The 20,999-nt window shown below is 54.0% G+C and overlaps 1 protein-coding gene across 3 annotated transcripts; it reads left to right on the forward strand.

Moving 5' to 3' along the window:
* Nucleotides 1–543: 543 nt before the first annotated feature.
* On the forward strand, nucleotides 544–20,948 carry ITGA7 (integrin subunit alpha 7). Of its 3 annotated transcripts, none has more exons than XM_019742399.2 (25): nucleotides 544–1,029; nucleotides 5,051–5,178; nucleotides 5,279–5,358; nucleotides 6,359–6,614; nucleotides 7,082–7,213; nucleotides 8,474–8,681; nucleotides 8,809–9,002; nucleotides 9,360–9,448; nucleotides 9,574–9,701; nucleotides 9,848–9,943; nucleotides 10,119–10,180; nucleotides 10,325–10,494; nucleotides 10,894–11,043; nucleotides 11,694–11,809; nucleotides 12,347–12,539; nucleotides 12,619–12,699; nucleotides 12,804–12,883; nucleotides 13,016–13,090; nucleotides 13,227–13,329; nucleotides 13,880–14,056; nucleotides 14,228–14,359; nucleotides 17,125–17,238; nucleotides 17,445–17,543; nucleotides 17,630–17,755; nucleotides 20,251–20,948. In XM_019742399.2, exons 1-25 carry the CDS (start codon nucleotides 824–826, stop codon nucleotides 20,479–20,481), a joined length of 3,426 nt encoding a protein of 1,141 aa, XP_019597958.2. In that variant the 5' UTR covers nucleotides 544–823; the 3' UTR covers nucleotides 20,482–20,948. The 3 variants fall into 3 exon arrangements, with proteins under 3 accessions (XP_019597958.2, XP_019597959.2, XP_019597963.2); XM_019742400.2 differs by lacking the exon at nucleotides 7,082–7,213 and adding an exon at nucleotides 7,503–7,622 and having other exon boundaries at nucleotides 545–1,029; XM_019742404.2 differs by lacking the exons at nucleotides 544–1,029; nucleotides 5,051–5,178; nucleotides 5,279–5,358; nucleotides 6,359–6,614 and adding an exon at nucleotides 6,621–6,937.
* The last annotated feature ends 51 nt before the right edge of the window (nucleotides 20,949–20,999 follow it).

A 20,999-nucleotide genomic window follows, 5' to 3' on the forward strand; every position in this document is an offset into this window, starting at 1 on the left:
TCTTTCTCCATCTCTTTTCTTTTTTCTGTTTTCTTTCTACCTGCCTCCTTTGCTCCCCTCCGCAGACCTGCTGAGTTTTTCCTCTCTCTTCTTGCCTGTCTTTCCCTCTGTTCCCCTGAATGCTGACGAATGCTGGGCTCTGGGGGTGGGATGGAAAGGGGTGGGAAGTGGTTTGAATCGAACAGCATGAGAGGTGCTCCATGTGACCAAGGGGAAAGGGAGTGCTAAGGGATCAGGCGGGACCCAGGCCCCAGACCACTCTCTTTTCATCTCCTCTCTTTCTGCCTGCCTATCTTTCTTCCCAGACTCCTTTAGCCTCATCGACTTCTCATATTTTATGCTCCTTTCTCTTTTTCGACCCCTTTCTCTTTGTACTTCTCTCTCTCGCTCTCCATTCCTAGGCGCCGCCTCCACCCTCGCGGGGTCGGCAGGAGTGTGGGGAAGGGTAGAGCGCACAGGGGGCGGCGGGATGGAGCTTGGGTGGGGCTGGGGGGTGAGGGAACGAGACCAGGTTCCACCCAGGGCCGCCTGCCTGGGCATCCCTTCGCTGTGCCGCTCGGCCTCCACCTGCTGCGGAACGGGGGGCGGGCCAAAGGCGGGGCGGGGCGGTGCCCCGGAGGCGGAGGCCGGAGCCCAAGTGGACAGACGCGGAGGCGCTTCTGCGGCAGTCGTGACAACCGGCGTGGGGCTGCGGAGCCGTGAAAATTGGGAGACTCCTGAAGAGCAGCGAGACTGGAGACCAGAGACCTGCGTTGGAGACCTGGGGCTTGGGGGCTCCAGCGAGTTTAGTTGCGCTCGCGGGGAGCGCACGGGGGTGTGCCCCATGGCGGGGACTCTGGACCGTGATCCTCGGGGTGTCCCTGGGATTTGTTACCTTCTTGGATCCCTACTCGCGGGACTGCTCTCCTCAGGGGCTGTCGCCTTCAATTTGGATGTGATGGGCGCCTTGCGCAAGGAGGGAGAGCCAGGGAGCCTCTTCGGCTTCTCTGTGGCTCTGCACCGGCAGTTACAGCCGCGACCCCAGAGCTGGTGAGTCACCGCACCCTCCCAGAGTCCCCGTGCCCGAACCACAGATTCCGTACCCCCACCTCATTTCTCAGTCTTCCAACCCCACGAAGACTCGGCTGTACACAGATGTCCCGCACCCCAGCCTGGAGCTTTGTCTGTTCTGTCTCGGGTCTGGAGGTGTACCCACGGGCCGCGAGACCCAGGCTCTTGCTTTGGGGATGAGTTGGAGTGCAAGGTCCTTGTCTTAGCAAGCCCTGTCATGTCTTTTAGCCTTCCCCTCACTTTCCTAACTTTCATCCTTGTTCCAGTCTCAGGGTCTGTGGCTCTCCTTTTTCAAAGGGCTGAATTCCCTCAGGGAGGGGGACTGAGCAGGAAGATTGGGAAAGGACAAGAGGCTGAAGGTACCATGGGAGGGATGGGGGGTAGACTCCAGAAATAACGTCCTGCCAGTGCATTGCCATAGGACGGAATGAGGGCAGCGGGACCCCGGGAGACCAGGAGAGCCCTGCCACTTCTGTGGCTCAAGACTGTGGGACGGTTGGGAGAGGACAGACCTTGGAGGGTCTGGCAACTTGCGCTAGGTGGTTTAGTGACACAGAGTGGCAGAAAACATAGCCCCCAAAAGTTGTAGCAGCAGCAGCAGCAGCAGCAGCAGCAGCAGCAGCAGCAGCAGCAAGAGAGAGGTCCAGGAAGGATGCTGGCCAGGCTGTTCCCCTTCCTCCTGCTCAGGAAATTTCCAGCTCCAGGAATCTCAGCAGTGGGGGAAGGCAGGAAGGAGTGAGGGGCAGAGGACAATTCTAGTTATTTTGTAATCAGTTCAGGACCCAGGGGAGAAGGACACACGTGTGATTGTCATGCTTCCTGTACTATTGGCTCTAGCTACATGTATGATTTTAAGAAAGAAAGAAAGCTTCCCACCCCCTCCTGCCAAGCGGCTTTTCTTTCCTAGGCCAGCGCCTAAGCCACACTAAGTGTCCATTACTGGGATCGATGTTGTCCACGGGGACTGTCTTCTCCCTGCTACTCTTGGCCTGGGGGCAGAGGGTAGTGACAAGAACTCATTTTTCTTTTCCCTGCTTAGGGAGGAGGGGCTAGCTCTGATCTTTCTCCTTCCATTATCCCTGTAATCATGGAGGAGGGTGTGTGGTCTCCCAAACTTTGGGAGAGATAGAAAGCAACTGACTTCATCTCTTCTTCAGCCTTCTGTCCACTTCCTCCCTCATCTGTCTCCATTCCTCCCCCTTCCCCCATCTGCCAGAGTTCCAGGACTGGAGGCCTTTTTAGGACATGCTGAACTCTCTGAGCTATTTCCAGGCAAATTCTAGGTTATTTTTAATAGCTTGGTCTCTTGTCATTTCCCCCTCATCTCTGAAGGTGGCCCCTGATCATGTCTCCCGGAGTCAAGCTGGGGGCATTCCCAGAGGGGCCTGACGGCCTAACCCGGCTTTTGCTCCAGCAGGGGGCGCTCTGCTGCCTGGTGGCACGTGAGAGACCAGGTACTTGACTCCCCCCTAGCTTTTGAGTTCAGGTCTCCTTCACCAGCACGGAAAACTCTTAGCATAGAACAAGGCCCGTAGCTAATGCACTGAGCTGTTAGTACTATTACTCCTATATTGGGAGCCACAGAGCTAGAGAATAGTTTTAGTGCCCACAGTGAGCCCAGATCCAAAGGCTTGGCCAGAGCACCCAGCAGGCTGAGCCAACCTTCAGGCCAGCAACCCTCCCCAGAGGGCCACCCAGCCTGAGAAAGTCAGAGAGGGCTGGACTTGGGTGGGAGCTTGGAGTGTGTGGAGAACTGAGAGGTGCAGTGGTCGTGGGCTTCTCCATTTTCTCTTAGCCCGGCTCCCAGGGAGTCCCTCTGCCCCCAGCTGCCAACATGTTTTTGCTTTTCTCTCTGCAGTGGCTGCAGCTGTGGCTACTGTTCTGTCCAGAGGTCTGGGGTGGCTGGGGATCATGGGATGACGCCAGAAGGAGTGTGTGGCTGGGGCAAAGGTGGAGGGACCAGAGAGTGGGAACTCTTGTTCCAGGAGGGATGGGCTGGTCTGTTCTCCAACAGGGGTGGGGCTGGCAAATCTATGCGCTCTGCTTCTTTCCTCCATATGGACTCCTCTCCTCCTCCCACCTCCCTCCTCTTGCCTCTGGAGGAGATTGTAAGCATTGAACACTGACTCTTAGCTTCTCCTGGTGCTAGCGATGCGCTGACCAGCTGAGGCACTAGCTGTCTCTGCAAGTGAAGTGTGGGTTCAGGATCCTATGGGGCAAGCACAAAGATGAATAAGACAGCCTGGTCCTCCAAGAGATGGGTATCTCTGTGTTGGAGATGTGGGGGGAGGGTACTGAGGACTTGTGTGAAGGTTGGCTGTGCCACCTGGTTTCTTTTCTGCCTGGAGTACCTTCCCCTCCCATTCCTCCTCTTCCCTTTCTGGAGGGGTCTCAGTGCTCTGGAGATGGCCTGTCACTGGGTGTGATGGAAAAGGCATGAGAATTGGAGTTAGGCAGATGTGCATTTGAATTCCACCATACTACTTAATGTCGCTGAGTGAGTGTCCTCATCTGAAAGACAAGAAAAGAAGGCTTACAGGGGATTGTGAAGATTAAATGAGATAATGAACTAAACTTGCCTAGCCTCTGCAGCTAGGTAGAGAGTGATAAACGTTAGTTTCTCTTGTCCCTGGCATTTAGCCTAGAGCCTGACTCATAGTAGGTGCTGAAGAGATATTACTTCCTTGTCTCACCAGTGCCTGACATAGGGCTTGGCAGATGATAGTTTCTCAATAAATAGTTGTTAAGAAATGCCAAATGCGTGCCACGCTCTCCTCCCTACCACTCTCCCCACCCTTCTGTCTCTTGACACTGGCCCTGACATGGGATGACAGCTGCTAAGAGAGGAGGAGGAGTTGTGGGAAGGGAGAATGGCTCTGTGCCCTGCCCTCTTCCCGGACCGTCAGAAATGGCACAGTGCCTCACGGATGCCTGTCTGCAGTATTGCCCCACACAGCTTTGGGCCTACCCCCCAGGAAGGGAGATGGAGGAAAACTGTGGGAGAGAGGCTTTGAAGTTTGCCCTGCTGCCACTTTTGAGTCTCTCCTTCTTAGAAGAGAGGGTCCTTGTAGGCAGCTGGGTGCCAATCACCTCATCTCTCTCCCTCCTTCACTCCTGGCCTGGGGGCTCAGCCCCAGGGGACCCAGGCAGCCTCCATTCCCAGCACAGTCCTCTCCCGGGGAAGCCTTGGCTGTGATTATGGAAAATTGTCCTGCCAAGAAAGTTATAGCTGGGAAAGTGGCTGAAGGGGAGAATACTGGGAGGGGGCGGGAGAGGGGTGGGGTGGGAAGAATGGGAAAATCATAGCTGTGGAGAGAAGGAAGGCTAGGAAAGGGGGCTAAAGAAGTGGGGGGAGAATGGGGGAGGGAAAGATTGGAGACAGAATAAGAAATTTGCCCCCACCTTCCTGCTAGCTGGAGTGACTGACAGAATCCTGGGCTGGCAGGGTAGCTGGGGGTGGGGTCTTTGACGGGTCCCTAATGAGGGGGTAGGGGAAGTAGGCCCACATCTAGCCTCTTGCTTGGCCTCCGGAGCTGGCCCCTAGGCTGCCTTATGGTGCCAGTCTGGGCCCCTGTTACTTTTGATCCCAGCGTTCTTGGCATTTCTGGGAGGGTTTCGTCTGAACCAGGGAGGAGGGCAGAACTTGGGGATGGGGCCAGGGAGTGGATAGGAAAGGCTGGATCAGGAACAGGTGCTGGGAACAGGCGGTTCTTTCAAACTAGAAATGCTGGCCAGGCTTCTGGGGTTGCTGTGTGTGTGTGTGTATGCATGTGTGTATGTCTACTGTGCATGTGGTCCCTCACCCAGAGAATATGTACATATGTGACGTGACGATTGTGTGGCCAATGGTATTTACCTGCCCTTGCCAGGACTTAGGAAACTGACTTTTGGCCCTTCTTAGTTCTTCAGCACTCTGCTTGGTACTGAGGGGTTGGGCCTGGGCAGCCTAGGGAGGGGGAGCACTCAGGCCACTAACTCCTGTTCCTGTCCCATTATGCAGGCTGCTGGTGGGCGCTCCCCAGGCCCTGGCTCTGCCTGGGCAGCAGGCCAACCGCACGGGCGGGCTCTTCGCTTGCCCCCTGAGTCTGGAGGAGACCGACTGCTTCAGAGTGGACATCGACCGGGGAGGTGCGGGCTCTGTGGTGGTGGAGTGGGGGGAACATATGGGGGGGAAAGAGAAGACTTGGCCTTCTCTTCCCTCCCCTAATTCCCAGCGTCCTGCCTCTAGCTGATGTGCAGAAGGAGAGCAAGGAGAACCAGTGGTTGGGAGTTAGTGTTCGGAGCCAGGGGCCCGGGGGCAAGATTGTTGTAAGTACCACTTCTTGTGACTATATGCCAGGGTGGGGTGTGTGTATGTGTGTGTGTGTGTGTGTGTGTGCATGTATGGTGTGTGCATATTCACAGGTGTGCTTATAGAACATAGGTTGGGCATATGGTATGATGGTCTATTTCCCAGGACTTCAGGGAGATATAAAAAAGTATAAGATCTGGCCTCTGCCCTTATAAGTTGAAACCATCTAACCATTCATCCATTTATCCATTTGTCAGACTCTTACTGAGAACCTTTTAAGCATCAGGCATCGTGCTAGTTACTGAGAGAGAATATGTAAAGACAGGGAAAAGCCTGGTCCGTGCCTCAAATAGCCTACTGCACATTATGGAAATTTTCATTCTTTCCTTCCTGTATCTCTGTGTATCATCACTAACATGCACAAACACACCATTAATAATACAAGTCACTATGTGGCAGACTAATGGTTAATGTTAAGTGAGTGGTGTAGTCCCGAGCCCATCAAAGTCTGAAGAGGGAATGGAGAGAAAGGACTCCTGCATGTGGGGTGATTTGAGCCAGGCTTTCAAGAATAAGCGATACATAGAGAGCGGAGAGGGGAAGTTCTTTGCAGACAGGGTGATGTCACTTACAAAGGGCCCGACACAAGACCAAGCTTGGCATGTTGGGCATAGTCACCTATTGTGTGATCAAGGAGGCACAAGTCCTATGTGGTGGCTTAGTTGTGCCTGTGGATGCTCTGGAAGAATGTGGAACAAAGGAACAAGGAGTTCATCCTGTCAGGGCAAGGAAGTGTGTGCTGATGGGATAGTGGGTTATGAATGTACCAACTGAACACTGGGCTGGTTGTGGTGCTCAAGTGATGCCAGCATAGGTGTGTGTGTGTGTGTGTGTGTGTGTGTGTGTGTGTGTTTGCACATGAACCAGTGTCTGCCACATGTCTACATGTGGGTAGCGTGGCTCAGGCAGGTCCCTGACCCAATGGAATGGCCAGTCCCTCATCCCTTCCTCCCACAGACCTGTGCACACCGATACGAGGCAAGGCAGCGAGTGGATCAGATGCTGGAGACGAGGGATGTCATTGGTCGCTGCTTTGTGCTAAGCCAGGACATGGCCATCCGTGATGAGTTGGATGGTGGGGAGTGGAAGTTTTGTGAGGGACGCCCTCAGGGCCACGAACAATTTGGGTTCTGCCAGCAGGGCGCGGCTGCTGCCTTCTCCCCCGACAGCCACTACCTCCTCTTTGGGGCCCCGGGAACCTATAACTGGAAGGGTGAGTCACTCCTCAGGGAGGGGAGAAGGGAACCAAACTGTCCTCTTACCTCAGAGCTGGGATTTCAGGCAGCACGTGGCCAAGCATGCCCACATGTTCACTGCCATGTAGCCCTGGGGCACTGCAGCACCTTCCACCCCGGTCATGCCAGCACACTCACGAATGGAGGTATCTCCTCTCCTTCGCATGGCTGAATGTTCTTCAACATGCTGGCATGAGCCCCCCCGCCCCACATGGCTGTTCTTCCCTACCAATACACAAGTCTACACCTCATCACTCCCATTCCCATCTCCGCACGCTGCAGCTGGCTGAGCTGACACTCGGTGAGTGTGTGCCAAGTCTGTGGGCTGGGGAGGGGGTGGACATAGGGCGAGGAGGGGCTTCCCTGTGTGCCTGTCTAATTAGCATCTGGCCTGAGGGATGCTTCTCAATCCTTACCCAGGGCACTAACAGGTCTGTCCTTGCAGGCACTGCCAGGGTGGAGCTCTGTGCGCAGGGCTCAGCGGACCTGGCCCACCTGGACGACGGGCCCTACGAGGCGGGGGGTGAGAAGGAGCAGGACCCCCGTCTCATCCCGGTCCCTGCCAACAGCTACTTTGGTAGGGACCCCTCCAGGCCCAGAGCCACTCTAACCCTCTGCTCCTCTCTCTCGTCCTCCCTCTCCGTGCTCCCCCCCTTCTGTCTCTGTCTCTCACCCTGTCTCTCTCTGTCTTTCTGTCTCTGAATCTCATCCCTCTTGGCCTCTTTGTCTCTCTCATAATCTTTCTCCACCTCTACCTCTTCTCCTTCTTGTCTTTGTGTCTGGCTCTGTCTCCGTACTCTGTGGCTCCCTCCTCTGGATGTCCCTTCCCTGGTGTCTCCTCCCTCCCCCTCCCCCACCTCCCGCAGGGTTGCTCTTTGTGACCAACATTGATAGCTCAGACCCTGACCAGCTGGTGTATAAAAGTTTGGACCCCGCTGACCGGCTCCCAGGACCAGCCGGAGACTTGGCCCTGAATAGCTACTTAGGTTTGTAAGCGTCCACCCACATCCTCCTGAGCCCTGGGGGCTTGACCTGGCTGCCTCTCCTCTCCTGCCCCACCCCGCCAACACACACCCAGGGAAACACATGTTGGACCCAAATTTTAGAGACAAGCTAGGCCCAGTGATAAGGCCCAAGAAGAAGGGGGAGAGCCTACGGGGCTGTGAACAGGGGTCTCCGTGGAGGAAGAACCAGGTGGGTGGAGACCATGCTGTGAAGGAAGGTGGCTAGACCTCTAGGGGGCCTTTCTCTCAGGGATGGATGGTGGGCACATGCTGGAGAAAGTTCTAGCCATGTGGGTAAGTCCCTCTCATTTTCTTATCTACATCCCACTTCAGAGAAGGAGGAAATGAGGCCTGGGAGATCTTTGGGTGATTCCAGCTCTTCCCTACTCCATTTATCACCTTTGTCTCCCCCATCCACATGAAGGCTTCCTCTCCCTGGCAGGGTGGGAGTGGGGGCAAAGAAGGTGCACTGGATGGGCTTGGGGCCTCCTGGGTGTGCAGAGGGGACAGCAGGTCCCTGGGAATCCCAGATCCTGCTAGTGGGCTCGCTCCTGCCCGGTGTCCGGCCTTCTCAGCCATTGCGCTTCTCTTTCCTTCCCAGTCCCTGAGACTGACTTCATTGCACTCCTTGTGCCACACTCCAGTCTTTGGGTGTGGGGGCGCTGCCAGGCCTATGGAGGGGGAGGAGGAGAAATCCAGCTGTGGTGGTGATAACTTGCAGGGTGCCTCCACCTTTTGGCTCTGGACCTGTGAGGAGGGGGCAGTGGGGGCTGTGACACACCCTGGCTCCTGAGTCTTGTGGGGAGTGCTCACTGGTAGTCACCCCCACCCAGGTTTCTCCATTGACTCTGGGAAGAGTCTGGTACGTGCAGAGGAGCTGAGCTTTGTGGCAGGGGCCCCCCGTGCCAACCACAAGGGCGCTGTGGTCATTCTGCGCAAAGATAGTGCCAGTCGCCTGGTGCCTGAAGTTATGCTGTCCGGGGAGCGCCTAACTTCTGGCTTTGGCTACTCACTGGCTGTGGCTGATTTTAACAATGATGGGTGAGTGGGTAGAGGGGAGTGGAGCTGTGGGGAGCTGGGTCCAGGAGGTCTGAGCATCCTCTGGCATCTCTTCCTGACTCCCCTGCGTGGGGAGGATGCCATACTGACTGTCTTTCTTTCTCCATAGCTGGGCAGACCTGGTAGTGGGTGCCCCCTACTTCTTTGAGCGCCAAGAAGAGCTGGGGGGTGCTGTGTATGTGTACATGAACCAGGCGGGTCACTGGGCTGGGGTCTCCCCTCTCCGGCTCTGTGGCTCCCCCGACTCCATGTTTGGGATCAGCCTGGCTGTCCTGGGGGACCTCAACCAAGATGGCTTCCCAGGTGTGATTGGGAACTAGAAAGGCTCAGGGGAGGGAGGGGGCAGGGGCAGGGGCAGGGACAGGGAAGTACCTCCGAGGTCAAGGGGAGATCTTTTGAGGGCTCAGGGAGCTTACACCTGAACTTTACGATTTACCAGCTTTGTGACCTTGGGCAAGTTACCTAACCTTTCTGAGCTAGTAATATCTGCAGAGAGTAGCTGAGGATTGAAACTGATATATGTAAGGTGTCTGGGACTTAGTAGACTCTCAATAAAATAGAAAGCATACAACATGGAACTGAGTGAGGGAGGGAAAGCTGGGGCCTGGACCTTGTCTCCCCTCCCCCTCCCGTCTGACTGCCTTTTCCCCTCGCCTGCAGATATCGCTGTGGGTGCTCCCTTTGATGCCGATGGAAAAGTCTTTATCTACCATGGGAGCAGTCTGGGGGTTGTCGTCAAACCTTCCCAGGTGAGGGGGTTTGCTGGGATGATGGAGTAGGTGCGAGTAGAACAAGGGGCATAGCCGCAGAAGGTAGGGGAGGAGGCAGAGAGCTGGGAGTGGTGGGTGGGGGAGCTGACAGTCAGGTCCCACAGGTGCTGGAGGGCGAGGCCGTGGGCATAAAGAGCTTTGGCTACTCTCTGTCTGGTGGCCTAGACGTGGATGAGAACCATTATCCTGACCTGCTGGTGGGCTCCCTGGCTGACACTGCCGTGCTCTTCAGGTGAGCCCTGCCTCTCCTCTGCTTTCTCCTTCCCTGAGGCATAAGCCCGACTCAGCCAAATCTGATGCTGAAGAGTCTGCCCACCTCCCTGGTTTCTCAACCTTATGTTCTCATGTTTCTTGTGCCCTCAACTCCCCGTTTCCTAGGGCCAGACCTGTCCTCCATGTCTCTTATGAGGTCTTCATTTCTCCACAAGCCATCGACCTAGAACAGCCCAACTGTGCTGGTGGCCACTTGGTCTGGTGAGGCAAGATTTAAGGGGAGGGAGGCTCGGTGGGCACCTCCACCCCTCCTGCTCCCTTCTCCATTCCTCTGCCTAGTTTGGAGCTGGGGGCTGGGGCAGGATTGGGCAGGGTATGGGTGTGGCCTTGACCCATCAGCCTTGCCTGGCTCAGGAGCTAACCTTTGCCCCCACAGTGTGGACCTAAGGGTCTGTTTCAACTACGATGCAGTCCCCAGCAGCTACAGTCCTATCGTGGGTGAGTGAGGCCCCCCTCCGACCTCCCACCACATTGGGTTTGGAGAGGTTCACTCCGAGGTGGAGAGAAGGGCCTCTGGGAACAGGGTCAGATTGGAGAAGTTCCCCAGCTCACTGGCTCCTCTCTTCTCCCCAAATGCCACAGCCTTGGATTACGTGTTAGATGGGGACACAGACCGCAGGCTTCGGGGCCAGGTCCCCCGTGTGACCTTCCTGAACCGTGGCCCGGATGACCCCAAGCACCAGGCCTCGGGCACTGTGTGGCTGAAGCACCAGCATGACCGAGTCTGCGGAGATGCCATGTTCCAGTTACAGGTGGACACTGACTGCTTGGCCTCTGAGGGTCATTGTCATTGCACAATCTCTTTTCCTTGATTCCTTTTATCTTCTTTCCTAACACACTCATATATCATTCTAAGATCTTGACTTTTAGGAAGCCTCCCTTATGGGCTGACTTTCTCACCTGGTGCCTTCTTGTATCTCCTGCTAAGTTCTGTACTCCCTGGAGATGGAGCTGGCAGGGCATCCGCCCACCCACCCCAAACCCCCGGTTGCTTTCCCTTCTCCTTGCTCAGTTCTCCACCTCTTTTCTTCATCTCCCTAAGTTTCTTTCCAAGTTTCAGAATCTGTCCTAAGTCTGGCTCGGGCTTTGGGTAGGGTTGGGGCCTGGGAATTGTTCTTGTATCCACTCATGTTCATTTTTCCCCTTTCAAGGAGAATGTCAAAGACAAGCTTCGGGCCATTGTGGTGACCCTGTCCTATAGTCTCCAGACCCCTCGGCTCCGGCGACAGGCTCCTGGCCAGGGGCTGCCCCCAGTGGCTCCCATTCTCAATGCCTACCAGCCTAGCACCCAGCGGGCAGAGGTGAGCATGTGTTCTGGTTTAGCCCAGAAAAAGGAGCTGGCAGGGGCAATGATCATGGCCCCTCACCAGTGATACTCATTCATAGCTTTCAAAGTTCTTTCACATGTTGCTCCAGTAGTCCCTGATATCTCAAGGTGCTGTAACAAATAGACCCCAAAATGGAAAATGGCCCAAAGAGTCACCTGTATCTAGCCAGAGAAGACAGTGTTTCTCGATTCCATGGAGTCATTCAGGGGCCTAGGCGGATGGGGCTCTGCATCTTCAAATGAGGCCTCTAAGGTCCTTAGGTCATCTCCATCCTGGTCAGCAGGAAAGGGGTAACATGAAGCTCCTTGTATGGTTCTCATGGCCGGTCTGGCACTCTTCACTTTCTAAATCTGGAACTTGGCTACATGCAGGGAAGGCTGGGGAAATGTGGTCTTGCTGTGGACTAGTTAGAATTGTAATACTCCCATCATTTTACTGATAAGGACACAGCTCAGAGTGGTTAAGGGACCAGCTCAATATCACACAGCTAATAGGCTGCAGATCTGAGAGTTGAACCCAGATTTTGTAATCCTGTGGCACTCTATCCCACCATATGCCTTGGCAACACATTCACCTCCTGCCTCATCCCCTAGGATTGACCCTTTTCTCAAATATCTCCCCAGATCCACTTCCTGAAGCAAGGCTGTGGTGAAGATAAGATCTGCCAGAGCAATCTGCAGCTGGTCCATGCCCGCTTCTGTGCCCGGGTCAGCGACACGGAGTTCCAGCCTCTGCCCATGTGAGGGGGAGTGAGGGAGAAGGTGGGGTGGGCAGGCAAGAGTTCAAGGAATGTAAGGAAACCCCCTCAGGAAGGCCAGGCAGAGGGAGGGGCTGAGCCAGCAGGGGTGGGGGGGGCGGAAGGCTGGGGAGGACCTGCTGATAACTCAGAAGACTATAGGATGAGGGTCAGTGACAGGGCCACAGGGCTCTGTCACAATACATGTAATAATACCCAGTTCACATACATCTCACCGTTTAGTTTTCACAACCTCATGTGGCAGGGATTATTATTAGTCTCACTTCATAAATGGAGAACGGAGGCCCAGAGAGGTTAAAGTACTTGCCCAAGGTGAGCTAGTGGTGGTGCTGGGACCAGAATGAAGGTCCCCTGACTCCCAGTCTAGATCTCTTGAGAGCATGGGAAGACCTGAAGCTTGGACTGGTGGGAGCAGAGCCCCCGGGAGTTCAGGCCTGCTGCACGCACTGGGGGACGAGGCAAGAATGGGAGAGGCAGGGGGTGTTCAGATCTTAAAATGAGTGGGATCTGACCTTCCAGGGATGCAGATGGGACAACAGCCCTGTTTGCACTGAGTGGGCAGCCAGTCATTGGCTTGGAGCTGGAGGTCACCAACCTGCCTTCGGACCCAGCCCAGCCCCAGGCCGATGGGGACGATGCCCATGAAGCCCAGCTCCTGATCAGCCTCCCTGCCGCCCTGCACTACTCAGGAGTCCGGGCCCTGGACCCCATGGTGAGGGCCCGGCTGGAGTTGGTGGGGTCCTGGGGGCTCCAGTGATCCAAACTGACCTCTCCTTCTCTCCCCACTCCAGGAGAAACCACTGTGCCTGTCCAATGAGAATGCCTCCCGTGTTGAGTGTGAGCTGGGGAACCCCATGAAGAGAGGTGCCCAGGTTGGCACTCTGTCCTTATCCCTATCTGAGTGACCTCCAACCCCTGAGCCCTTCTCAAGCCCCTGGCCTCCCCTGACTCTAATCCTATTCCATCCTTGGCCTAGATCACCTTCTACCTCATCCTCAGCACCTCAGGGATCACCATTGAGACAACAGAACTAGAGGTGGAGCTGCTGTTGGCCACGTAAGCCTGGTGGGGCTGGGGTAGGGTGAGGTTGGGGGCAGTAGAATTGATGTCCACCTGGAAGGGTCTCCCCTGACCACTTGAGGTGGTGCCTGTGCCTGCTGCCCATGCCTGTACCTGACCACATGCCAGGATCAGCGAGCAGGAGCTGCATCCAGTCTCTGCCCGGGCCCATGTCTTCATTGAGCTGCCACTGTCCATCGCAGGGTAAGCCCTGCCCCAGTGGGCACCTGCACTGTAAGGGTGGGCATTGCCAAGCCCACACCCTGGCCTCGGCTCTGCCTCCTGGCCCTCCATCAGGTCCCAGAACTCCTCAGTCCCTGTTTTGACCCCTCGTCTCCAGGGTGGCCATTCCCCAGCAGCTCTTCTTCTCCGGTGTGGTGCAAGGCGAGAGCGCCATGCAGTCTGAGAAGGATGTTGGCAGCAAGGTCAAATATGAGGTCACGGTAAGTGTCCTAGTGTGTGGTCCCTTGTGGTCCCCCTCCCTTCTTGGCATAGAGGAGAAGCTAAGATATGTCCCAAGAGTTGGGGCTCTGCTACTGTATGGCAGCGTGTTGGCCCAGCAAGTTCGAGGCTTCCCATTACACCTGGACCTCAGCTGTGGGCAGGTGTCTGTGCAGGGGCCGTGACCATTTCCTGGTCATCCCTGACTGGACATCTCACCTGCTGGTCTGGGGAGGCCATGAGGGCCCAGGGAAGCTTCTCTGTGGGGGGGCCTCAGCTGGGGGATGGGGTCGTGGGGAGAGGGCTGATGTCTCTCTCCACAACTCTGGCCTGGCTTTGCTGAGGCCTCCCCATACCTGCCAGTGACATCTCCAGGTTTTTCTGGGTTTGGGGTGGGCAAAGAATCATGCCTGGGGGGGTCTAGGATCCTGAGTCTTTGCTGAAACTGTGCTTCCTGAGGCCCTCTCCTCAGCCCTTGTCCCCTCCGTCTCTGTGGATTTAAGGTCCCCTCAGAAACCGAGCTCCTTCCCTTCACACTCCCTGTGTCCACAGGTCTCCAACCAGGGCCAGTCGCTCAACACCCTGGGCTCTGCCTTCCTCAACATCATGTGGCCCCACGAGATTGCCAATGGGAAGTGGCTGCTGTACCCCATGAGGGTGGAGCTGGAAGGCGGGCAGGGGCCCGGGAAGAAGGGGCTTTGTTCCCCCAGACCCAACATCCTCCACCTGGTGAGGCTTAGGCAGGGTGGGGGGGGCCGCTGAAGCAGGGTGGAGGGGTTAGACTTTGGGAAGGGTGGCATGGGGCTGGGCGTGTGTAGGTGGGTAGGGGGCTAGGAGGTAGGCAGTGCGGAGGAGATGCCATCTCAGGCACACTCATGGGGCCCCCCTCACAACATCCAGAATGTGGACCGCAACGGCAGGAGGCGGCGGGAACTGGAGCAGCCGAAGCAGCAGGAACCTCATGAGCAGCCAGAGCCCAGCACGTCCTGGTGGCCAGTGTCCTCTGCTGAGAAGAAGAAAAACATCACCCTGGTGAGGGCCAGGCACACATGGTGCAACCAGAATGGGGTGTGTGTGGTGGTGTGACAGGATGCTGGGAGCATAGAGCTTCAGGGTGGTGGGTGGCCAGGGATGCTGTGATGGTCAATACCTGAGGCAAGTTGACCAGACAGTTCACATCACACCTGTGAAGCAGCTGCCGACACCACAGGTCGTCCCACGCCTGCCAAGCGTTTACTCCAGAGCAGGGCACTTGACCTACAGCCAGTGAGTTAGCCATGCATTCTATTCTCCATACATTTTATAGGGCCGGGGTGGCTTTAGCCACCTGTGGGATTTGTTTGTTGTTCTTTTGAACTCTTTTAGGACAAAAAAGCCAATTTGTGTAAGGAAACCAGCTTGAGTTTTACAATGTCAAAAACCATTTTAAGTTTTTAAAAGTTCTCATCACTAAAATTATAGTATATTAGGTGTGACTCCTTAAGTAGGTCCCTTTTGAACAGTTTTACCTCCTTTTTATCTGCTTGTTTTACATAGTTTGTTCTTGAAGTGGATTTATAGAGCAAGTTGGCACATGCTCTGTGCTCGTCTTTTGACAGTGGCACTGGCAGTAAGAGTGTGGAGGAACTCAGATTAGGGGGGATATTTGGCTGGTTGCCAGGAAGTGAAACCCAGGTGTGGATATACCTGGGCACTAGAGGCACGACGTCGAAGAGACTGCTGGGGAATGTAAGCAGTTGGGCCAGCTCTGGTGTTGTCTGCCTGGGAGGGAGCTCCACTGTCACATCCTGTCTCTCTTGGGGGCCCTCAGCATCCCTACTCCCCTGAAAGCAGGCAGGAGTCAAATGAAGGCGCCTGGAAGTAGTGTGAACTTGTGTGATCACTGTTTCCCTATTGTATGAGTAGTCCTGCCTTCTCCACATGACGGATTTCCTTGGAAATGCATCCCTTTTAATTAATTAATTAATTAATTAATATTATTAGTTTCAGGTGTACAAAACAAAGTAATAGTTGGACATTTATACTCCTCACAAAGTGATAACTCCCCTCCCCCAATCTACTACCCCTCTGACATCACACACAGTCGTTACATTTCCACTGTCTCTATTCCTTATGCTGTGTTCCACTTCCTGTGAATATATATATATATATAAAGTTGTCGTTGACACTCATTATTGTTTAGCTTCAGCTTCAGGTGTACACCGCAGTGGTCAGGCACTTACACTGTCTGTGAGGTGGTCTCCCTAATAAGACCAGTGTCCATCGGATACCCTACAAAATCTTTACAACATTACTGATTATATTGCCCAAATGGTCTTTTGTATCCCCGTGGCAATCTTGTAGTTACCGACTGTTTTCTAATCCCCTCACCTTCTCCCTCATCCCCACCCCCTCCCATCTAGCAACCCTCAGTTTTTCCTTTTTATCTCTGAGACTATTTCTGATTAGTTTGTTTGCTTATTCTATTGTTTAAATTCCACATATAAGTGAGTGCATATGGTATTGGTCTTTCTCCATCTGACTTATTTCACTTAGCATAATGTTCTCTAGCTGCATCCATATCGTTGCAAATGGTAAGATTTCATTCTTCTTTATGGCCGAGTAATACTCTATTGCATAAATGTACCACAGTTTCTTAATCCAGTCATCTTCCGATGGGCATTTCGGTTGTTTCCATGTCTTGGCTATTGTGAGTAGTGCTGTGATAAACATAGGGGTGCATAAATTTTTTCGAATTAGTGTTTTGGATTTCTCTGGATAAATAGAAAGGCATCCCTTTTCACTAAGAACTTTGAAATTGATTCTTTGATTCAAAATTAAGGCAGAAGTCCTTTTAGACAAATTGACCAAGGGTTCTTGATTTGCTCAAAAGTGACAAAATATAAGACGATCACCGAATTCATTCTCAAAGCCATTCTTCTTATATGAAGTGTGAAGAATATAACAGTTTTTAGGCAAATGGATCATTAGGTGGAAATGGACCAAATGGGCTTAGGTCAGACCTGGGAGGAGCAGGGCCTGTGTCCCCTGTCTTCCCAGCAGCTCCTGGGCAGCCTCGTCCTCCTTCAGTGAGTTTGGGCTTAGTGTAGGAATGATGCTTTGCCAAATATGGCTTGGGTTCAAATATCTGCTTTACCACTTACTAGATTTGCTAGCTGTGTGACCTGAGGCAGGCCACCCGGCCTCTTTGAATGTTAATTTCCTAGTTTGAAAAATGGGGATGATAATAATATGCACCTTGCAGGATAGTTGTGAAGCTTAAATGAGATAAGTACCTGGCAAGGTAGGTAGTAGGTGCTCAATAAATGGAACCAATGTTAGGCATCAGCATCAATTGGGGAAGCTACTCTGTCTGCTGCTATCACATAAGAGACCTTCTCTCTGCTCTCCATGCATTTCAAAGCCAAATAGCCCAGGTCTGGGGTAGGGCACTATTTTGGAAAATGGTTAGTTCAGGAAGGCTTCCTGGAGGAGGGGAGTTTGAGACCAGGTAAGGAAAACGGGAAACATACAAATGAGGATCAAGGGGATAAGTGGGTCCAAGATGTGAGGGCTTATGGAGGGATGGATGAAAGCTCTGGGCAGACTGAGCAGATGGCACGTGGCTGCTATACCCCATGCAGGTGGAGCTGGAGGCTGGGCAGGGGCCTGGCAGAAGGGGCTTTGTTTCCCCAGGTCTAACATCCTGTACCTGGTGAGGCTTAGGCAGGGTGACTGTGCTGTGTGACCACGTTTGTGAGGATGCTGGGCCCTGGGCAGGCTTAGCAATTCAGAGTCCTGCCTTTCCTGATCCCCAGGACTGTGCCCGGGGCACAGCCAACTGCGTGGTGTTCAGCTGCCCACTCTACAGCTTTGACCGGGCGGCTGTGCTGCATGTCTGGGGTCGTCTTTGGAACAGCACCTTCCTGGAGGTGAGAGCACTGCTGGGGTTCAGGGCTGGGTCTCCTCCTCCCTGGCAGCCCCTCTGGGGCTCACTTCTCTTCCTACCTCCTCCTTGTTCAAATGCAGCACACGCTTAACCCAAGACGGGCACCATTCCAGTTATAATTTTAGGAGCTGGGGGGAAGGAAGAGACATGGGGCATTTAGGAGGAGGGTCTCCTTTCCTGCTTCCTTAGGAGTACTCAGCTGTGAAGTCCCTGGAAGTGATTGTCCGAGCCAACATCACCGTGAAGTCCTCTATCAAAAACCTGGTGCTCAGAGATGCCTCCACAGTGGTGAGCTGCAGGGCTGGGAGGTGGTGCTGGGGGAGCGCTGCTCTCTTGCTGCCCTACCCTTGCTCCATGAAGCCCTCGCTCCCTAGATCCCAGTGATGGTGTACTTGGACCCGGTGGCGGTGGTGGCAGAGGGAGTCCCCTGGTGGGTCATCCTCCTGGCTGTTCTGGCCGGACTTTTGGTGCTGGCGCTGCTGGTGCTGCTCATGTGGAAGGTGAGGCTTGGGGAAGGTGGGGCTGGTGGGGCTGGGCTTCCTGGTCTGGCAGGTGGCCTTTCTCGCTGTGGTTTTCCTCTACCCACTCTCTCATTTACTCAGCAAATCTACATCGAACACCTACCCACCTGTACCAGGGATTCTATCAGGGCCTGGTTGTTTCAGAGATAAGTCAGATGCAGATCTATAGATCTGTATACCTGTATATAGATGTATAGATATACCTACATATCTATATATCTATATAAATTTATTTTAAAATTATAGTTGACATGCAATATTCTATTAGTTAGTTCAGGTGATTAGACATTTACACAGGTATAATTTATGAGGTGATCACCCTGATAAGTCTAAGTCTACTACCCATCTGACACCATACATACGTTTTACGATGTTATTGACTATATTCCCTATGCTGTTGTTTGTATCCCCGTGGCTTTATTCATAACTGGCAATTTGCATTGCTTCGTCTTTTTTCACTTTTCCACCTGTGCCCCCAACTCCCCTCCCATCTGGTGACCACCAGTTTGTTCTCTGGATCGATGAGTTTGTTTCTGTTTCGTTTATTAATTTATTTTGGTTTTTAGATTCCACATGTAAGTGAAAGTCAGATGCAGAGCTTGTCCTCAGGGATTTGATAGTCCAGTGGGGAAGGGGAGCCTTGTAGTCAAGAGCAAGCAGAAGGCACTAAGTGAAGAAAATGCAGTGGGAATTCAGAGGAGGGAAAGCTTCAGAGCTGGAGGCCCTTGAGCTGGGCCTTAGAAGAGGGTCTGTTAGTAGGAGCTGGATGTGGGAGACGAGGAGGGTAGCATCTGGGCCTTCCAGGACCATGGGAGGCTGAGTCATGGTGGCAGGGAAGTGTGATCTGATTTAATTAGAGCATGGCAGGTAAGTTTGGAAAGGAAACTGTGGGCACAAAGGCCAACAGCCTAGAAAACTAACTCCAGGAAACTGCCTCCAGGACTGAACTCAGAGCCTCCACATACCAGGCTCTTTGTGGAACCATTCTTGTACATATAGAGTGTAGACAGGATCACATCTGGGGCTCCACATAAAAGCACATGCATGTACGTGTCAGTACAGGGAATCACATCCACCAGCGACCATACCCTGAACTGCGTGCCACATCTGGGCTATGTGGAACCATGCATGTCCTTTGGGCTCTATGGAGAACACCCTTCCACCCCACTCCACCCCCAACCAATCACAGACTAAATACATCCTTTGACAAATGTGAGTCATCAGTGGACCAGGCCTCTGGAGTAGTATCCAAACTATTGGGAAGTTGGTCATTCTTGGGGGAGATTGATGCCTTTGTGAAACTGGCTCCAGGATCCCTGCTTCCTGTGCTCACGGAAGCGGGACAGAGCAGAGATAAGGTCCCATCCTTCCTCAGTCTTCCCATCTTCCCCTCAATTGCTCCCTGCCTCTTTGACATCCCAGTGTGGCTTCTTCCGTCGGAGCAGCCAGAACTCATCTTTTCCCACCAACTATCACCGGGCCCATCTGGCCGTGCAACCCTCGGCCGTGGAAGCTGGGGGTCCAGGGACTGTGGGGTAATTGTGTGTGTGCATGTGTGTACGTGTGTGTGTTCAAAATATTGTGTGTGTGTGTGGGTATGTATGTGTGTGAGTGTTATTAGAGTGCCCAGCATTCAGGGGGCCGGGAATGTTCAGGGTGAAGAAATGAGAATGCATGAGGGTGGGGCGAGTCCTAGGGACTGGGGCGGGAGGTAATGATAAGGGTGAGGTGATAAGGGTATACACAGCGTGGGCATGCACAGGGTGGGGTCGGCCCCTGAAGTGTCAGCATGTGGACTGCAGGGAGGGCCATGCATGTCTTTTCTTGGGCATGAGTGTGCAGAGACAAATGTGCAAGGAGATGCCGTTCAGTCTGAGCATATAGGAGTCTCAGGCAGTCCTAAGGATAAGGGGCACATTTCCACCTTGTAAGGGCCAGCATGTTCATGATTTAGGCAGGGGCTAGGCTACCACATTCATGGATAGAGGGCCCTGGCCTAAGGGCGCTGCTGCCCAGTGTTTGAATACACAGGGTGTGCGTGTATGAGTCTTGAGAAGAGTATGCAGAGCTCTAGAAAGCCATGTTTTCCCTCAGATCTCATTTGTGTTCTGGGAGATGCTATTGGGTCTCTTAAAAAGCTTGGGTGGGTGGAAGCCTTTGGGCTCAGCGGTCCTGATGTTCAACCTTCAACCCCCTCTTTCAGGGGCCAAGGCAGATGTCCTTGGTCATGCACCTTGGTCTCCTTCCTGGTTTTTCTCTTGCTGTAAATGAGACCCTGGGGACCCAGCACAGATGGTGGCACTTGTGGGGGCTGCATACTGCACAAGATTCTGTCCAGCCCATCTCTTTTCTGCTGCAGTTGTTTCTTTCTGTCCCAGGAGTGGTGGAAGCCAGGAGCTGTGCTGTGCTGGGCTGTGCTGCTCCAGGCATCTCAGCTCTGCAGGCTCCTCATGTCTGGCCTGGTGTTCTTACAGATGGGATTCTTCAAGCGGGCACGGTACCCCGAGGCCACCGTGCCCCAGTACCATGCCGTGAAGATCCCGCGGGAAGACCGACAGCAGTTCAAGGAGGAGAAGACAGGCACCATCCTGAGGAGCAATTGGGGCAGTCCCCGGCGGGACGGCCCTGATGCACACCCCATCCTGGCTGCCGATGGGCACCCAGAGCTGGGCTCTGACGGGCACTCTGGGCCAGGAAGCACCTAGCTTCTTCTGTCCCAGCCTGGCCCATGGGGCCCCTTCCCTGCTTCCCCAGAGATGGCTCCTCAGGATGAAGAGGGTTGCTGGTGTCCCATCAGGATTGGGCAGGATCTATTTCCTCGGGGGCATAAACCTCTACCCCCAGAAGGAGCACCCCCAAACTTCCCCTTAGAGTGCTGAGACGAGAGGGGTGAATCAGGGATGGGATCATGAGGTAGACTGAGAAAGGCAGCAATGTCCTGACACAAAGGTGGGGAGAAGGGACCATAATGCCTCCTTCTCCCATTCACCCAGTATAACAGGACCCCAAGGACCTGTCTCCCCAAAAGTGCCTTAGCCCAAGGGTTGGGGAGGAGGTTGTATCGCTGACTCAGGGGCTCTTCCCTCCCTAGTTTCCCCTCTCCTCTGACCTTAGTTTGCTGCATCAATCTAGTGGATTTTGTCTATTTATTAAAATAATATTTGAGGACAAACCTCTGGCCTCTTTGCTGAGTCCTGCTTCCTCGTGCCCAAGGTCTCCAGGA

This window comes from Rhinolophus sinicus, linkage group LG02 (genome assembly GCF_036562045.2).
Source record: "Rhinolophus sinicus isolate RSC01 linkage group LG02, ASM3656204v1, whole genome shotgun sequence".
Classification (NCBI taxonomy): Eukaryota; Metazoa; Chordata; class Mammalia; order Chiroptera; family Rhinolophidae; genus Rhinolophus; species Rhinolophus sinicus.